At 46.8% G+C, this 17,386-nt stretch overlaps 1 protein-coding gene across 1 annotated transcript; it reads right to left on the reverse strand.

The window, feature by feature from the left end:
• Positions 1 to 239: 239 nt before the first annotated feature.
• Positions 240 to 9,929, reverse strand: NXNL2 (nucleoredoxin like 2). Its single transcript, XM_033164747.1, has 2 exons — positions 9,612 to 9,929; positions 240 to 410 (listed from the first exon to the last, which is right to left on the reverse strand). The coding sequence occupies exons 1-2, from the start codon at positions 9,911 to 9,913 to the stop codon at positions 242 to 244; spliced, it is 471 nt and encodes a 156-aa protein (XP_033020638.1). The 5' UTR covers positions 9,914 to 9,929; the 3' UTR covers positions 240 to 241.
• Positions 9,930 to 17,386: the final 7,457 nt, after the last annotated feature.

The following is a 17,386-nucleotide window of genomic DNA, read 5'->3' on the forward strand; positions in this document are numbered from 1 at the left end:
CGAAACGACATTCAAACAAAGGAGTGTATCCAGCTAAGTTGTACTCACGAGTAGATCCATTGAAAGCAATGGACCACAATTAGTCACATCCATTCATTTCAATGGGTCTGCCCTGGATATGACTTGGTTAGATGCCATCCGAAGAAAAAGCCTTTTCTCTGCTTGGCCTAGTTGTGAAGGTGGGAATTCTGATTATACAAAGGGTTTAGCTAAGCTATCTTTGTCTGCAAATCCCACTGATTCAGCTGCAGAAATTCTGAAAGATGTCCGCCCCTTCCAGCCAGTTTCGGAAGCAGTTCAGTCCCCGTTCCCTTATCTGTTTCCTTCCTTTATCAGTGATGACTTCTCCAGTTTGTTTAACAATCACAAGTTTAGGAATGGCTGTGATGTTGTATCTCTTCTTCAGCTCACTGCATAGAAAAACAGGGGGTGGGAAAAGAGGGACACACTGGTGTAAAAATGCACAGGAAAATAGAGTGGATTAAGCATGATTAAATATATATTTTTATTTAAAGTTGGTTAAAAGAATTATAATAGAGTTGTTATTTTTGTAAAAAAAAAAAAAAAGCACACACACACAATTTATTGTAAGTCTCTTTAAAAATCCTCTGGTTTAAAGTGCTAATTCAACAAACATAAGTGCTTTCTATAACACAGAGAGACAGTATTATGAAAAATTTTAAGCACTCTTCAAACCAGAACGAGATGTTACATTAATAACACACTCCCATGAATACTTATACAGAACTCACTTCCACCGCATTTGGCAGCGCTTGTTGCCAGGTGCACAGCATTGAAACCAAAATGACTGCAGAAGCCTTAACTAAAAATTTCCATGCTTTTTGGAGCATGATTAAGCTTGTATGACTGAGCTTTTAAGAGCATATCCCCCCCCTAAATTAGGGGCTTTTGGGGTGTTGGGTTTTCAAGCTTAGAATAATTTAGATTCCACCCATGCAGTTTTCCAACCCAATTACATGTGTATGGAGTGTGAGAAATGATTTACGTATTATTGTTTTGAAAACAGCCAGACTCCTCCTCTGGGTAAACATGCACTGCGTCATGCAAGGTTAGTCAGTAAAGTCATCTCATTGAGACTTTCAGAGTGATTGGGTGGTGCAAAACAATGGACTGCATCCATCAGAGATAATGTTGCATGCTGTTTACATGCTCATTTATCTTAGGACAGAGAGTCAGACGAGAGAGAGAGAGAGAGAGAGAGAGAGAGAGAGAGAGAGAGAGAGAGAGAGAGAGAGAGAGAGATGCTGTGAATTTGTTTCAATCTCAGGATGGCCTCTGGATTATGTGGACAAACTGGGGATTTGAAACAAGTTCAGGAATTCCTTATTTAATTTATTCGTTTATACAGGAGCGTTCTTAGCCCCTTGGCTGCCGGGGGCGGGGAAGCCAAGAGGCACCCCTGGGGGCGGGGCATCGCGGTGCGTGTGTGCATCATGATGTCATGACGCACGCGACACCCCGCCCCCGGGGGGTGCCAGGCGGCAGATTCAGGAGTCTTTGCAGGCTGCAAAGACTCCCAAAGAAGCTTCCGCCCGGAGGCAGCACCCATTCTTGCCGCGGCTGCTCATGCCTGCGTGAGCAGCCGCTGCAAGAAGGGGTGCCGGGCGGCGGATTCGGGAGTCTTTGCGGACTGCAAAGACTCACAAATCCGCCGCCCGGGCTCCCCTGGCAGAGCGCAAGTCGGGGAAGGGAGAGGGACGGGCCACCTGGCTGGCCCGCCCCTTGCCTCCATGCCGAGCTGCGCCGCTGGAAGGGGGGGCTATTTTCGGTGCTGCTGGGGCGGAGCCGCAGGGGCAGCCAGCGAGGGGGGGTGACACCCCTCCTCGCTGGCCGCCCCTGCGGCTCCACCCCGGCAGTGCTGAAAATAACCTAAAAAAATTTTTTTAAAAAAAATATTTAATTTTTTTTTAAAAAAGCCCAGTGGGCTGCCCGGGGCCCCCCCCCCCCCCCCCCCCCCTGCGACACCCCTGCGTTTATAGAAGTACTTATATACCTCTCTCCCCAAGGATGCCTGCTGAATCTCTGCTGGAAGATTGTTTCACAGCCTAGGATTGGTGACACCAAATGCCCAATTTGTAGTCGGGACCAGTCAGGGCTACACAACATGTCACATGAGTGTTGGAAACCCAGATATATAAAAACTAGGCACCAAATGGCTCCTTAAACCAAGGTTGCAGTCACCAAAATGGAATGCCTAGCTGCCATTTTGGGGGAAGACAGCTCTAAAGTCTTATTTTTCAAATGATTGGTTCTGTGGTTGATTCTCAGTTGAACATGTGGCTAGTTCAGATGACAACCTTGAGCTAGGTTAAGAGCTGTGAGAATTTATAGTAGAAAAGTTAAAGAAGAAGAAAAGACGAAATGGACACTCCACACATATATGTTTTCAATTCCAGCCTCTTTTTCTTAATGGTTACTGCTCCTGCTCAGGCTGCACAGAAAAAAGCATTTTTGGTTCCTGAAATCCGTTCCAACTGTATAGATAAGATATAGCTGGTAAAATATATAGGATATTAGTGATTGAAAACAGTCCAGATGGTGGAGATGCCAGGTGCCATCCTAGCACCCAGGCATCTTCACTTGGTCACAAGTGGTTGATGGCTAGGTGCAAAATGAGCCAGGCGAATTTTGAAGACTGTATGAGGGACAACTAACAGATGATATCAATGATTGAGCAGGGATACACAGGTGAAATTCGACAAAATTAGAATATCGTGGAAAGGTTCATTTCTTTCAGTAATTCAACTTAAAAGATGAAACTAATATATGAGATAGACTCATGACATGCAAAGCGAGATATGTCAAGCCTTTATTTGTTATAATTGTGATGATTATGGCGTACAGCTGATGAGAACCCCAAATTAACAATTTCAACTTTGGGGTTTTCATCAGCTGTGCGCCACAATCATCACAATTATAACAAGCAAAGGCTTGACCTATCTGGCTTTACATGTCATGAGTCTATCTCATATATTAAATTCCAGTAGCTAATGAAAACAATTGTTTACATAAATGGACTTTTCCACGATGTTCTAATTTTTCGAGTTTCACCTGTAATGGCTCCTTAAGGTAGCATGGACCCGAGTTGTTTTGGGCTTTGTACCGTATTTTTCGCTCCATAGGGCGCACCTCATTTTTAGAGGTGGAAACAAGGGAAAAAAAAACATTTTTTCTGGTTTTCCTCCTCTAAAAGCCCTGTTTTTTTGAGGATCAACTAAAGGTTTTGCAGCTTTTTTTTGCAAAGGGAAAAGACCTCGTTTTTTGAGGATCAGCTAAAAGTTTTGCAGCTTTATTTGCAAAGGGGGAAAAGCAAAGAGGAAAAGCCCCGTTTTTATGGAGTTCAACTCACATTTCTGCAGCTTCTAAAGGAAAGGGAGCCTTTTCTACAGTTTCCAGACAGATAATCTAATCAACCAGTCACATGTCACTGGGGAAACAAACAACCTCCCTCTGTAGCACATTCAACAATGGAGGGCGGGGCTGAAAGGGAGCCTCTCTGGATCTCTTGCTGATCAGCTGCTGAGCGGGGTTCTTTCAACACCACCTTTTCTCTTTGTAAAATAAAAAGCATGATCCTCTTTTGGCCCCTGGGCAATTCAGTTCCAGGGACCACCATTCACTCCATAAGACACACAGATATTTCCCCTTACTTTTTAGGAGGAGAAAAGTGCGTCTTATGGAGCAGAAATACGGTATATCAACACAAGAGCCTTGTGTGGCATTTGGGCAGCCAATGCTGCTGTTTTAGCAGAGGTATCACATGCCATTGGCCATCTGGCCCCACCAGGAGTCTAGCAGCTGGTGCTACAGGACACACCAACCCGCATAAAGTGTGTTGCAATAATCAGTTTTGAGGTTCCTAATCCATGGAATACAGTGTCCAAGTTATCCTCATCCAGATACGGACATGGCTGATGTACCAGATGAAGCTGGTAAAAAGCACTCCTAACCACCAAGGTCACTTGGGTTTCTAATGCACATGGGGTATCCAGGTGAGGTAAAGGTAAAGGACCCCTGGCCGGTTAAGTCCAGTCAAAGGCAACTATGGGGTTGCGATGCTCATCTCACTTTCAGGCCGAGGGAGTCGGCGTTTGTCAACAGACAGCTTTCCGGGTTATGTGGCCAGCAGGACTAAACCGCTTCAGATGGAAACCAGAGCATACGGAAATGCTGTTTACCTTCCCATTGCAGTGGTCCTATTTATCTACTTGCACTGGCGTACTTTTGAACTGCTAGGTTCGCAGGAGCTGGGACAGAACAATGGGAGTTCACCCCAACACGGGGATTCACACCACCTTCTTATTGGGAAGCCCAATAGGCTCACTGGTTTAGATCACAGCACCACCCACGTCCCAAATAAACAAGCACACAATCACTGATAGGTCCACCTGCCATTGTGAGGCTCAAAGCAATGAAGACAATGCCTCCCCAGCTGTTGCCATTGGCTGTGGGTTTCTTGTGATGTCACAAAGGCACTTGGCAACTGAGTGGATATAAAGGCAGGCCAAGGGGAAAGCCCTTTTCTGTTTCCAGCAGGACACACCTGGCAATGGATGTGACCTTCAGCACTGCCCAGGTTTCTTCCACTTGCAGGAGGCAAAGTGGGGAATGGAAGGAGGCAATCCTCTGGCAGTGGGGTGCTATAGAGCATGGGTAGGCAAACTAAGGCCCGGGGCCCGGATCCGGCCCAGTGGCATTCTAAATCGGGCCCACGGACAGTTCGGGAATCAATGTGTTTTTACATGAGTAGAATGTGTGCTTTTATTAAAAATGCATCTCTGGGTTATTTGTGGGGCATAGGAATTTGTTTATTCCCCCCCCCCCAAATATAGTCCTGCCCCCCCCCACAAGGTCTGAGGGACAGTGGACCGGCCCCTGTTGAAAAAGTTTGCTGACCCCTGCTATGGAGCAACAATAAGCCAAGTTTGCTTGTTTGAAGGCTGCCGGTATTTGTAATTGGAAACTGGCGGACATCCAATGATAGACCTAACAGTAATTTCTGGCACAATGGGACACTGTGGCGGAAGCCAGAGCACACGGAAATGCCATTTACCTTCCTGCTGCAGAGGTACCTATTTATCTACTTGCACTGGCTGCTTTCGAACTTCTAGGTTGGCAGGAGCTGGGACAGAGCAACAGGAGTTCACCCCGTCGCGGGGATTCGAACCACCAACCTTCTTATTGGGAAGCCCAAAAGGCTCGGTGGTTTTAGACCACAGCACCACCCGCTTCCTGAATAAAGAAGCACATAATCACTGATAGGTCCACCCGCCATTGTGAGGCTCAAAGCAATGAAGATGATGCCTCCCCAGCTGTTGCCATTGGCTGTGGGTTTCTTGTGATGTCACAAAAGCCCTTGGCAACTGAGTGGATATAAAGGCAGGCCAAGGGGAAAGCCCTTTTCTGTTTCCAGAGGGACACACCTGGCAATGGATGTGACATTCAGCACTGCCCAGGTTTCTTCCACTTGGAGGAGGCAAAGTAGTGAATGGAAGGAGGCAATGGGATGCTATGGAGCGATAATAAGGCAAGTTTGCTTGCTTGAAGGCTGCTGGTATTCATGGTTGGAAGCTGGTGGACGTCTCATGATGGACCTAAGAGAAGCTGGCAGGTGTTGGTGGATGGAAGCCAGTGGCTTTTGGATTCGGAAGTTGGTGGAGGCTACAAGGGTAAAGCAGACTGATATTTGTGGATGTTGCCTGATGGAAAGTCACCTTTGGAAGACAGTCAATAGAAGCCAGTGGATATTTGTGGGTTGAAGCCAGGGCACGAACGTGAATGGATGTCATGTTTTTGGATGTCAGCTGGTATATATTTGTGTGAGTACATGGGAGTTTTCAAATGTGGTTGAGGCAGAATGGTGTTTGCATGTGCACGAATATGGTGTGTGGAAGGTAGCTATTCATGAATAGATGGAACCAATGGGATGGGGATATTGGTTTAATAGAATCAGATAATCTAGTTTGGGAGGGACCATGAGGGTCCTCTAGCCCAACCCCTTACAGTGTAGGAATCTTTTGCCAAATGTGGGGCTCAAACCTACTGGTGTGCTTCTGAACTGCTAGGTTGGCAAGAGCTAAGATAGAGCAACGGGAGCTCACCCCGTCACGGGGATTCGAACCGCTGACCTTCTGATCAGCAAGCCCAAGAGGCTCAGTGATTTAGACCACAGTGCCAACCACATCCTTGTATCCAGGAGTACCCTGAGGATACATACCTGCTCCTTAAGATGCAATGCAACCCCGTCCAGAACAGATAACCGGTCTGTCTTCCAGGCATGGGAACCACCTAACCTGTGAACACTATCATTATCATTATCTCTGGTAAGACCTTGTGCAAGGGCCAAGTTAATCATCCAGACTTCAAGCTCTCTGCTATAGCTGTAAGAAAAATGGCTCCTTTCCATACAGCGATGTATTAACCTTTAAATCCTTATGCCAATATTAGTTAATCTAACAACCAGTGGTGCAGTTATGTGGTCACACCAGGTAACAGGTAAATTTACTCATTAGTTGGTTGTTCCTCATCATTGGTTGTTCCTCCAATTCCTGCGTTGCGGGGGGGGGGGTTGGGCTAGTTCACCCCCGTTGTTCCTTCCAACTGTACAATTCTATGATTCTAAGTGACAACTTTCCCGACCCCAATCCTTCAGCACACCGATTCCTCCTAAAAGCAAGGCTATCTCATCTAAATAGCATAATTAGCCTGGTTTGGGGTTTTATTTTTAATAAACGAATCTGATGTGCTTGCTTTGATGTGAATCCCCTCTGGGGGGTAGGGGTGCATGGGGGACAGAATAGGATGTACCAGTGAGGACTTAGTTCAAATCCTTGCTTAGGCATTCAGCTCACTGGGCAAGTCAAAAAGAAGTCTAGGGTCCAGATCAAGGGAAGTAATAGCACCACACCTGGAATACTGTATCCAGTTGTGGGCACCACAATTTAAGAAGGATGTTGACAAGCTGGAACGTGTGCAGAGGAGGGCAACCAAGATGATCAAGGGTCTGGAAACTAAGCCTTATGAGGAGCACTTGAAGGAGCTGGGTATGTTTAGCCCGGAAAAGAGGAGAGTGAGAGGAGATGTGATAGCCATCTTCAAATACCTTAAGGGCTCTCACATGGAAGAGAGAACAAGCTTGTTTTCTCCTGCTTTGGAGAGTAGGACTCGATTCAATGGCTTCAAGTTACAAGAAATGAGACTGCGACTAAACATTCAGAAAAACTTTCTGACAGCAAGAGCTGTTTGGCTGTGGGACAGTTTCCCACGAGAGGTGGTGGACTCTCCTTCCTTGGAGGTTTTTAAGCAGAGGTTGGAAGGCCATCTGCAATGGATGCTTTAGCTGAGATTCCGGCATTGCAGGGGGTTGGACTAGATTACCCTTGGGTCCCTTCTAACTCTAGGATTCTATGATTCACATGAGAGCAGTTTCTCTTGAAATACTTCAAGGGACTGTTGTGACAGTAAAAGGAGACAGCCCCTTGTATGCTGCTACTTCGAGGAAGGATGGGTTCAGGTGTTGCAGGTAAGCAGACAAACAGAACACCCCTTCCAAATTTATAAGGACTTAATCTTTCATTTCACCTGCGGATGCAGGTGGCACTGTAGGTTAAACCACAGAGCCTAGGGCTTGCTGCTCCTGCCCACTGAGCAGTTCGAAAGCACGTCAAAGTGCAAGTAGATAAATAGGTACGCTCCAGCGGGAAGGTAAACGACATTTCTGTGCGCTGCTCTGGTTCGCCAGAAGTGGCTTTGTCATGCTGGCCACATGACCTGGAAGCTGTACGCCGGCTCCCTTGGCCAGTAACGCGAGATGAGCGCCGCAACCCCAGAGCCGGACATGACTGGACCTAAAGGTCAGGGGTCCCTTTACCTTTAATCTTTCATTGTGGCAGCACTTAAACTTCGGAACTCCCTGCATATTGGCGCGAAAATTTTTACACATCACTGCAGCAGTAAGCCGATGTTGCTAAGAGGCTAAAAGGCTACTGCATAGGTGGGCTACCGTGGGGGAGAAGGAAGACCATATGTGCCAAATATCGGTCGAGGGACGAGAGCAATGGGGCCCTCGGTACCTCCCATATTTATTGGTGACAAACTCATACATAAAGAAAAGTGATTAACCAATAATCATAAAGCATCCTTATACATATGCATAAACTACTAGCCAATGAACATTGTGTACTTCAATAATAATTAAGTGATTAATCAACTACATTAGCAACTATATTAGCAAAGCTTTATCATGCCCTAATGTCAGCAGCCCTTTGTTCTTAAGCAGTGCGTTTCATCCTCATGTTATGCTTGTGATCTTTTCTGTATAACATACTTAATCATAGTAAGCCTGTGATGTTGGCAACACATATTAATCTTAGGATATTGTGTATGAACCCAGGGTCATACTATATTGTGCTTGTCAGAGATGTGGAACGGTCGAACTTTCTGCCCTACTGCACCTGCAGCATGGCATGCCAACTTACCAGCTTAGTGGAGAGTTGAAGCACACTACGCTGCGATGTGCACAGGCACATCCTGTATTATTCCCACACATCACTTGGGAAGACAGGCGAACTAATGCCAGTGTATTGGAAGAAGCAAAGATTGCCAGTGTCGAAGCAGTGATTCTTCAACATCAACTTTGTTGGACTGGTCATGTTGTGCGGATGCCTGATTATCATCTTCCAAAGCAACTACTCTATTCCGAACTTAAAAATGGAAAGCATAATGCTGGTGGTCTACAAAAGAGGTTCAAAGACTCTCTCAAGGCAAATCTAAAAAAATGTAGTATAAGCACCGACAAATGGGAAACACTGGCCTGCGAGCGCTCCAGTTGGAGAACAGCCTTGACCAAAGGTGTCCTGGGCTTTGAAGACACTCAAACTCAGGACAAAAGGGAGAAACGAGTTAAGAGGAAGGCACACTTGGCAAACCCTCACCGTGATCAACTCCTGCCTGGAAACCTATGTCCACACTGTGGAAGGACGTGTGGATCCAGAACTGGCCTCCACAGTCACTTGCGGACTCACTGTTAAGATAGTGTTCATGGAAGACAATCTTACTCAGCTACAAGTGATCGCCAAAGAAGAAGAAGCCTTTGCTGTACTCTTTTCTGCACCTGTTAAAAACATTTTTGCCTCCCCAGATATTTAGAAAGTTGATACAATCCGTTTTTTGTTTATTGCTATTTCAACTTTTTGAACTTCTTATTGTTCTTGTTAATTTTATTGTTGTAGCTCTGTGTGTGTGTGTGTTTTGTGAGTTTTTGCTTTATTTATTTTTTACAATCAAGGGTGTACAAATTTTATGACATAAAACCTGTAAAGGACCATAGGCACCTCTATAAATGCTAAACAGAGCTTTGCCCCTACCTGGCAGCTCCGGAGAATGCCCTCCTTCATTCCTGTACACACCTGGAATTAGGAGGCGGGGTTTAACCACGGAGTGGGCGGAGGGGAAGCAGATCTACACACGCGGGAGAGGGAGGGAGGTCTTCCTCTGCCTCCCACTCCTCTGCGCGGGCTTCTGCATTCCCACACAGGTGTTCCACCCCCACCCCCACCCCCACCCCCAGGCTGCTCCCTTCTCCTACTCACTGCTTAAAGGTGTCGTGGAAAGGCACCGCCAGCCAGTCCCCGTGCATGTTCTGCATGTAATCCACCATCTCTTCGCGGCTGCGGTCCGACGAGACGAACACGATCTCGAAGGGAGCCGGCGAGGGCGCGTCCTCCACCAACTCGCTGTAGAAGTCGCACAGGATCGGCGTGAAATCCCGGCACAGGGAGCACCAGGCGGCCGAGAAATACAAGCCCACGATCTTGTTCTGCAGCGCTTGCTCGGGATCCACGACTTGGCCGTCCCGGTTCACCAGGAAATGCCCACTGAAAATATCCACCATTCTTTCTCACCGACGCGACGAGAATCCGGGAGTGGTGGTTTTGTTGGGGATCCTTTTCTCCGGTTGCCGATCTCCCAAATTGAGGGGGGCCGCCGGGGGGAGCCACGTGCTAGAGGGGACCTGGATTTCTCAGGCGATCCGCTGCGCGCACTGTCTAAAGTTTGGATGGAGCGAATGTTTCTGCTTCAGAGGGAAATCAGCAGCGAGGAACCAAATGGAGAGGGGTGGGGAAATATACCCCACTTTTCTGAGCTTCCGAATGGGCTTTTTCCCTCCAGGAAGCCGAAGATCCTAAGGAGGAGGAAGCGGGATGAAGGCGCAGCGCGTGCTGGATCCGTCCGCGACCCCAAACGTCCGGGAGAGAAACGAATTTGCGCGTGGCTTTGGAGAGGCAGCGGCAAGCGAGAGAAGGGAGATCTGCAGGGGGTCGGGGTTATCCAAGCCTTGGAGCGTCTTAAGGTCGATACCTTTGTTTGCCACGGATATAAATGGAATGAGCTCGCTAAAAATAGCCTTCCCGAGCCCGGCGAGGTTGGAAAGCTCCAGCTCTAAGCATCCCGAGATCCGATTGCGCAAGGGGGCGGGTTTCTATGCGCAGCAGGAAGCGAAGCAACAGGTCTGCTCAGCTGGTCCTCGCGCAGGTCGGAGGAGCATCAAGCCGGCAGGCGAGAGAAAGGCACGATCGCTGGCAGAGTCCTGCAAAAAGAGAAAGGAAAAAAAGGAGAGGATTTGGGGGAAGGAGTCATAAAATCCTGCTCTGCGGCTTACACTAAGGTTACCAGATTTTTTTTCCAATGAGTCCGGGGGACACTTTTCAACTTCCTACTAAATCGATGGGTTTTGTCAGGGGACTGATTTGTAAATCTGGGGACTGTCCCCGGGAAACGGGGACGTCTGGTAACCTTAGCTTACACTGACAAGCGACAGACAGTTGCGCAATAACGCAGAGAGTCGTGGACAGTTCATGAGAATTCTTCTTCAGGCTAGACGTTAAGCCAAAGGCTGTGTTTACCTGTGGAGCACATTGAAAGTGCCTTTTCTTCAAAGAAGTCTGGGCACTGTAGTTTGCGAAGGGTTAATGGGGGGTGAGCTGCAGTGCCCAGAATTATTTTAATTTCCATTTTTAAAAGCAGTTCAAACGATTGAAACTTATTTACAGATGCTTTTATGCTGGTTCTCTTTAACACAGTGCAACCTACATGATTGACAGCCGAAGGAACTACCTCAATCAGAAACTTCCAACAACCCTTTTCTTTATTTCCAACCAATATTCCCTATTCTCTCCTCGCTGTTCAAAGCCGCAAGTACGTCAGGTAGGAATCCCAGATTGGCTGTGGTTCTACCCCCATCCAGGTGAGCTACAGGGCCACACAGGGCCGACCCAACCACACGGCAGACTGAGGAAGCTGTCTCAGGTGGCATAATCTAAGGGGTACCTCCACTCGAAGGCCTCACGCAACTTTCCTGAGACCCCAGTAAGTGAAGCAGCACCTTGACATTTCGCCTCAGGCAATAACACCAGATCCAAAACTCTTTTCCAGCACACTGGCTGCTACCGAAACATAAACATGCTAGAAATCAATATTTTTCAATTTTAGACAAACTACATTTTGCAACCAGCATTTGAAACTGGTTTCTAATCCAGATCAAAATGGAGTCCCGGTTAACATTAACAGTGACAGTCCCAGTACAATCCTTTACCTCTTTGAGGCCAGTAAGGAGAATATAAGCTCAAGAGAGGAGAGACAGGAGAATGCTTTGGAATCCCTGGGGCCTCATGACATATCCTGGAAGGTTACCGGTAGGTAATGCAGAAGCATATGCACTATGTTAGATGCTTAACTCAGAATTAAGTTCTACTGTGTTCAATGAGGTTTAGTCCCTCATAAGTGTGCTTAGAAATAACCTTGCAAATTTGCATCCTGAAGCACTGATGTATTTCAGATGTGGAGCTGTAATGTGAAGCTCAAAGCTGCAAGAGCTTCTCCCTTCGATTGACTGGGAAAAGCAGATCTTCACTCATTCCTTTTGTGCAAAACAAAATTAAAAATAATAAATTCCTTCCAGTAGCACCTTAGAGACCAACTAAGTTTGTTCTTGGTATGAGCTTTCGTGTGCATGCACACTTCTTCAAATGGAGCTATTCCTTGGAATGAAAGGACAGCTTGCCTCAAGAGCTCTGGGCATAAGAAGAGTTTGGATTTGTTATCCCGCTTTTCACTACCCGAAGGAGTCTCAAAGCGGCTAACATTCTCCTTTCCCTTCCTCCCCCACAACAAACACTCTGTGAGGTGAGTGGGGCTGAGAGACTTCAAAGAAGTGTGACTAGCCCAAGGTCACCCAGCAGCTGCATGTGGAGGAGTGGAGACGCGAACCCGGTTCCCCAGATAACGAGTCTACCGCTCTTAACCACTACACCACACTGGCTTTCAGGTGTAAACCTGAATGACGTTTTACATAAAGCCATAGTTACCACAGCGCTTCAACTTCGAGGCAGCTCTAGTCTTTGACCATCTTTCCAGTCAACACACAATGCCTTTTGGTCATAATCAGCTTTGCAGTCAAACTTTCAAAGCAGTATCCTATTTGCTAAAAAGCAGTCCTCATTACTTGTATAGTCAAAACAGCATCATCTGAATTGCAAGACAGCAAGCTCAGAGGAACCCCAAGGTTTGCAGAAGTACAGAATTATATTGGGGGATGGGAACCCAGCTCAGTGAGGACTGAGCATGCTCAGTAGACACGGAATGCTGGATAGCTCGCGGTGGTGAATCGAATGGCGTCTTCTGAACAGGAGCAAGACTCCACCTTGCAACTTTTTGTATCAGATCTTTGTTCTAAATCATTATATGGCTTTTCAAACCCAGTTCAGGCTTTTCCATTAAGGACACAGTATGGGTTTACCACTTGACGATTTTACCACAGTGCCTGCTTCCTGGGATGGTAATGTGTAACAGCTACATCCAAGTTATACTTGATAAATGTTATAGCAGTTCACTGTGATATAAGCAAATACAGTGGTACCTCATGTTACAAACAATTTGGGTTATAAACTCCACTAACCCGGAAGTAGTACCTCAGGTTAAGAACTTTACCTCAGGATGAGAACAGAAATTGCGCACCGGCGGCATGGCGGCAGTGGGAGGCCCCATTAGCTAAAGTGGTACCTCAGGTTAAGAACGGACCTCCGGAATGAATTAAGTTCGTAACCAACTTGAGTGGCACAGATTTTTGAACAGGGGTGATGGAAGCTGTAGGTCACAAATGGGCATTGCAGTAACAGAGAGAAGGTCATATAAATGTTGTACATTTGTAGTCAGCGCTTTGCAGACTTCCCAATAGTGCACTAGTTGCGGTGAAAACCTCTCTTTCTGTTGCCAGTGTTGGGCCTCTGCGACACAACCAGAAACCATGCACAATTCATAGAGAACTGCATGATATTTGCAGAGAACTACAGTGGTACCTCGGGTTAAGTACTTAATTCGTTCTGGAGGTCCTTTCTTAACCTGAAGCACCACTTTAGCTAATGGGGCCTCCTGCTGCCAGAGTGCGATTTCTGTTCCCATTCTGAAGCAAAGTTCTTAACCCGAGGTACTATTTCTGGGTTAGCGGAATCTGTAACCTGAAGCATGTGTAACCCGAGGTACCACTGTGTAAACAGTTATTAAAGAGTTCGTAGAGAAAATGTCAAAGAGGTTGCTACATTTTGGAGATACATCTCTTTTGGTCACAGCAACATAGCCTGTGTGCATTTACTTCTTCAGACGTATTTATTTACTTGTCTGTAAGGTGCTCTGAGGTTTGTCGTCATGCCTCTATTTATACAGAGTCCCTGATCTTCTGTCAAGGGAGCAAATTAGCTTTAACTTGACACCAAGATGGCACTGCGTATTAGACAACTGATAAACATGGCTTGGCTACTACCAACCGGCAGCCTTTTCAGTCAACGAAAACACACACCGTCTATTTATAGCGTGATTAGAGAATACGTGTGTGTCTTTCTTTGTATTTCCAACAGCGGTTGTGTGTTTATTTCGCAATCCTAGGAAAGACATTTATTTGCCCATAAAGGAAGAACACAGTTTTCAATAGGCATATTGTACCAAGTCAACAACTGGTCTGCCTAGCTAAGTACTGTCCGCACCAGGAATGGAGAATCTGTGCAGTTCATTCCCTACTCACACAACTATTTGCGGTTAACTTTCCGTACTCAACACGCAAAGCAACCACTTTCCTAAGTTTGCTGAAACAAAGCTAACAAAAGATAGCACTGGTATTAAGGCTTCTGGAAAGCTATTGCTTTCCTGGTTGCAGCAAGAGCAGAGATAACAAAGTTAAGTCCTTTTTAAGAACTTATATTCAGTCTTAATAGCGAGAGACAAAAGAACGTATCCAGCCTTAACAATGGCGTTGCTCCAAACTGGGCTCTACCTCCCACATTCCTAACAGCAATATCTCCCTTTACGGTGCCTGCTTGGGGCCAAAAGTCTCTGATCCCGTTGTTCTTGCAACCTTAATGAATGCCGAATTCTGGGGGAAGGGGGGGGGGGTCTGAAATACTCTCCAGTGAAAATGTGTCAACTGGCTGCCCTGTTGTGATTCCCCTTCCTTCTTCTAAAACTGCCCAACTATTTTGTTCGTCTATCTCTTGAGTTGTAATCTTCCTCCACCTGCTCAACTCCCTGCTGTAAATCAATGCTGCATTCCTCTTCTGCAGCGTCAGGAGAAGGGGTGTGTGTGATCTCCACCACTCCTCCGTCTCGTCCTCTTGAGTCCAATCCCTGACACACAGCTACACAAACAAGATTCCCTACCCTGTCTGTTCTCACTGGTCCCTTGATCTCGAGTCTCTGCAGGTCATCAAAGTGTGTAACCCTAGATCATGATGTTGGGAGGGCGTATCATATATCTGCCTTTGCTGTAAATTTAACGAGTTCAAATCCTGGGATTTAATTCCATTTATACAGTCTCCTCTTACATCATCGGGATATCCTGGCAAACAAGCCCTAATACCCAGACCATATCTTCCAATGGCTAGAATGTGGCCTGGCTGCACCTCAATATATCTGCTTATCTTTCATTAGGTCTTCTAATGAAGGCAGCCCTGTACAAGGATGTTTTTAATGTTTGAGGTTTTTTGTGTTTTAATATTTTGTTGGAAGCTGCCCAGAGTTCGGCTCACGCAACCCAGTCAGCTAGGCAGCGTATAAATAATACAATTATTATTATTATTACTTCTCTGTATGATCTTAGGAATAACTTCGAATGACTAATAAAATACATTTCTCATAGCACAGTTCTTTTTTGTTTCTTTCCCTTCTAAGCTTTCTGCGGTAGACCCACTTCAAGAGTTAATCCAGCAAACATTAGCTGCTTATAGCATCTGCTGCTGATAAGTCAAGAAATGGCCTGTTTTGTATTTGTTGTTGTTCAGTCGTGTCTGACTCTTCGTGACACCATGGACCAGAGCACGCCAGGCACGCCTATCCTTCATTGCCTCTCGCAGTTTGGCCAAACTCATGTTAGTAGCTTCGAGAACACTGTCCAACCATCTCAATCTGTCGTCCCCTTCTCCTTGTGCCCTCCATCCTTCCCAACATCAGGGTCTTTTCTAGGGAGTCTTCTCTTCTCATGAGGTGGCCAAAGTACTGGAGCCTCAACTTCAGGATCTGTCCTTCTAGTGAGCACTCAGGGCTGATTTCTTTAAGAAAGGATAGGTTTGATCTTCTTGCAGTCCATGGGACTCTCAAGAGTCTCCTCCAGCACCATAATTCAGAAACATCAATTCTTCGGTGATCAGCCTTCTTTATGGTCCAGCTCTCACTTCCGTACATTACTACTGGGAAAACCATAGCTTTAACTATATGGACCTTTGTCGGCAGGGTGATGTCTTTGCTCTTTAAGATGCTGTCTAGGTTTGTCATTGCTTTTCTCCCAAGAAGCAGGCGTCTTCTAATTTCGTGACTGCTGTCACCATCTGCATTGATCATGGCTTCCAGCATCATAACTTTTATATGCCTGTTGTCTTTGTCCATGGAGTTTTCTTGGCAGGGATACTGGAGTGGCTTGCCAGTTCCTTCTCCATGTGGATCACGTTTGGTCCAAACTCTCCACTATGACCTGTCCATCTTGACCTGTCCATAGCTTCCCTGAGTAATTCAAGCCCCTTCGCCATGACAAGGCAGTGATCCATGAAGGGACTGTTTTGTATATATGGAATATATACTCTTGTTTTGCCTCTCCATTCTCTCCGTGACATAGTCCAAAATGTTGGGCTGCAGCATATTAACTAAGAGAAAAACTTGCTCAGGTACAATAGAATAACTCAGTTACTATGGAACTGAATTTTTATATTAAATCAGCTTCCCCTTCAGCATTTTCAAAATCACACATTCCTAGCAGCATTAATGGGGCACGACATGAAAGACATTTCCAGGCTGAAGTCTGCTTTTCTGTAGGTATGTGACTCTAGGTTGGCAAGAACTGGGACAGAGCAACGGGAGCTCACGATTCGAACTGCCAACCTTCTGATCGGCAAGCCCAAGAGGCTCAGTGGTGTAGACCAGAGGCGTCTTAGCCATAGAGGCTACTGGTGCAAGGCGCCACGGCACCACGACCTGGAGTGCGCCTCCGCCATGCCATACCGTGCCAAGAGCCTCCTTCCTGCTGTCAGAGGAGCTGCCCTCCAGCCCCACCGGCAGCGCCGCCCTCGCCCACCTCTTCTCAGGCTGCGGACGCCATTGCAGGGAGGCCATCGGCGAGCCTTCCGTCGGCACGGCAGCCTGGGCTCCCTGGATGGCAGCGCCACTTTGGCCGAGGAGGCGGAGCACAGCTGGCAGCATCCCCGCCCACCGCGCCGTGCCCTCCAGCTGCCCGCTGCGCCCTCCGGCTGCCCGCCGCGCCTGGCCTCTTGCGTGGGAAATGGGGGGGCGCCGGAGGGATCTTCGTGCCACGGTGCCGGATATGCTTAAGACGGCCCTGGTGTAGACCACAGAGCCACCCACATCCCTGATATGCGACTCACTGAAATGTAGCACATTTGATGTTCACACGCCAGGGAATTCATATACCATTTCAGGAAACATGTTTTTCCCCACTGCTATTGGGGGGGGGCACTTGGAAGACCAATGGAGGACAGTAGCCTGTGTTTCCTTTCTACTGCCGAGTGAGCATCCTCTACGAAAAGTAGCTGTACAAGTCTTGCTGTACAACTGGTACGAATTGGATTCCTCCTGTATGAATATGTTTTGCATTAATGGCTCGTTTGCGCTATCACGCTTTCGTGAACCATTGTACGTTTTGTATTATGCAACACTGAGGCCTTTCCAAATTGAAAATGGCTTTAATTGCAGCTGAAAATGGCAGTAATTGTAAATTCAGTGCCGACGGCCACGTATTTCCTTTGGGGAGTCCTTTAGAAGAAAGGTGTCCATTGTTGACCAGGTAGGAGCAGCAATTTCAGAACATGCAATT

This window comes from Lacerta agilis, chromosome 11 (genome assembly GCF_009819535.1).
Source record: "Lacerta agilis isolate rLacAgi1 chromosome 11, rLacAgi1.pri, whole genome shotgun sequence".
Lineage (NCBI taxonomy): Eukaryota > Metazoa > Chordata > Lepidosauria > Squamata > Lacertidae > Lacerta > Lacerta agilis.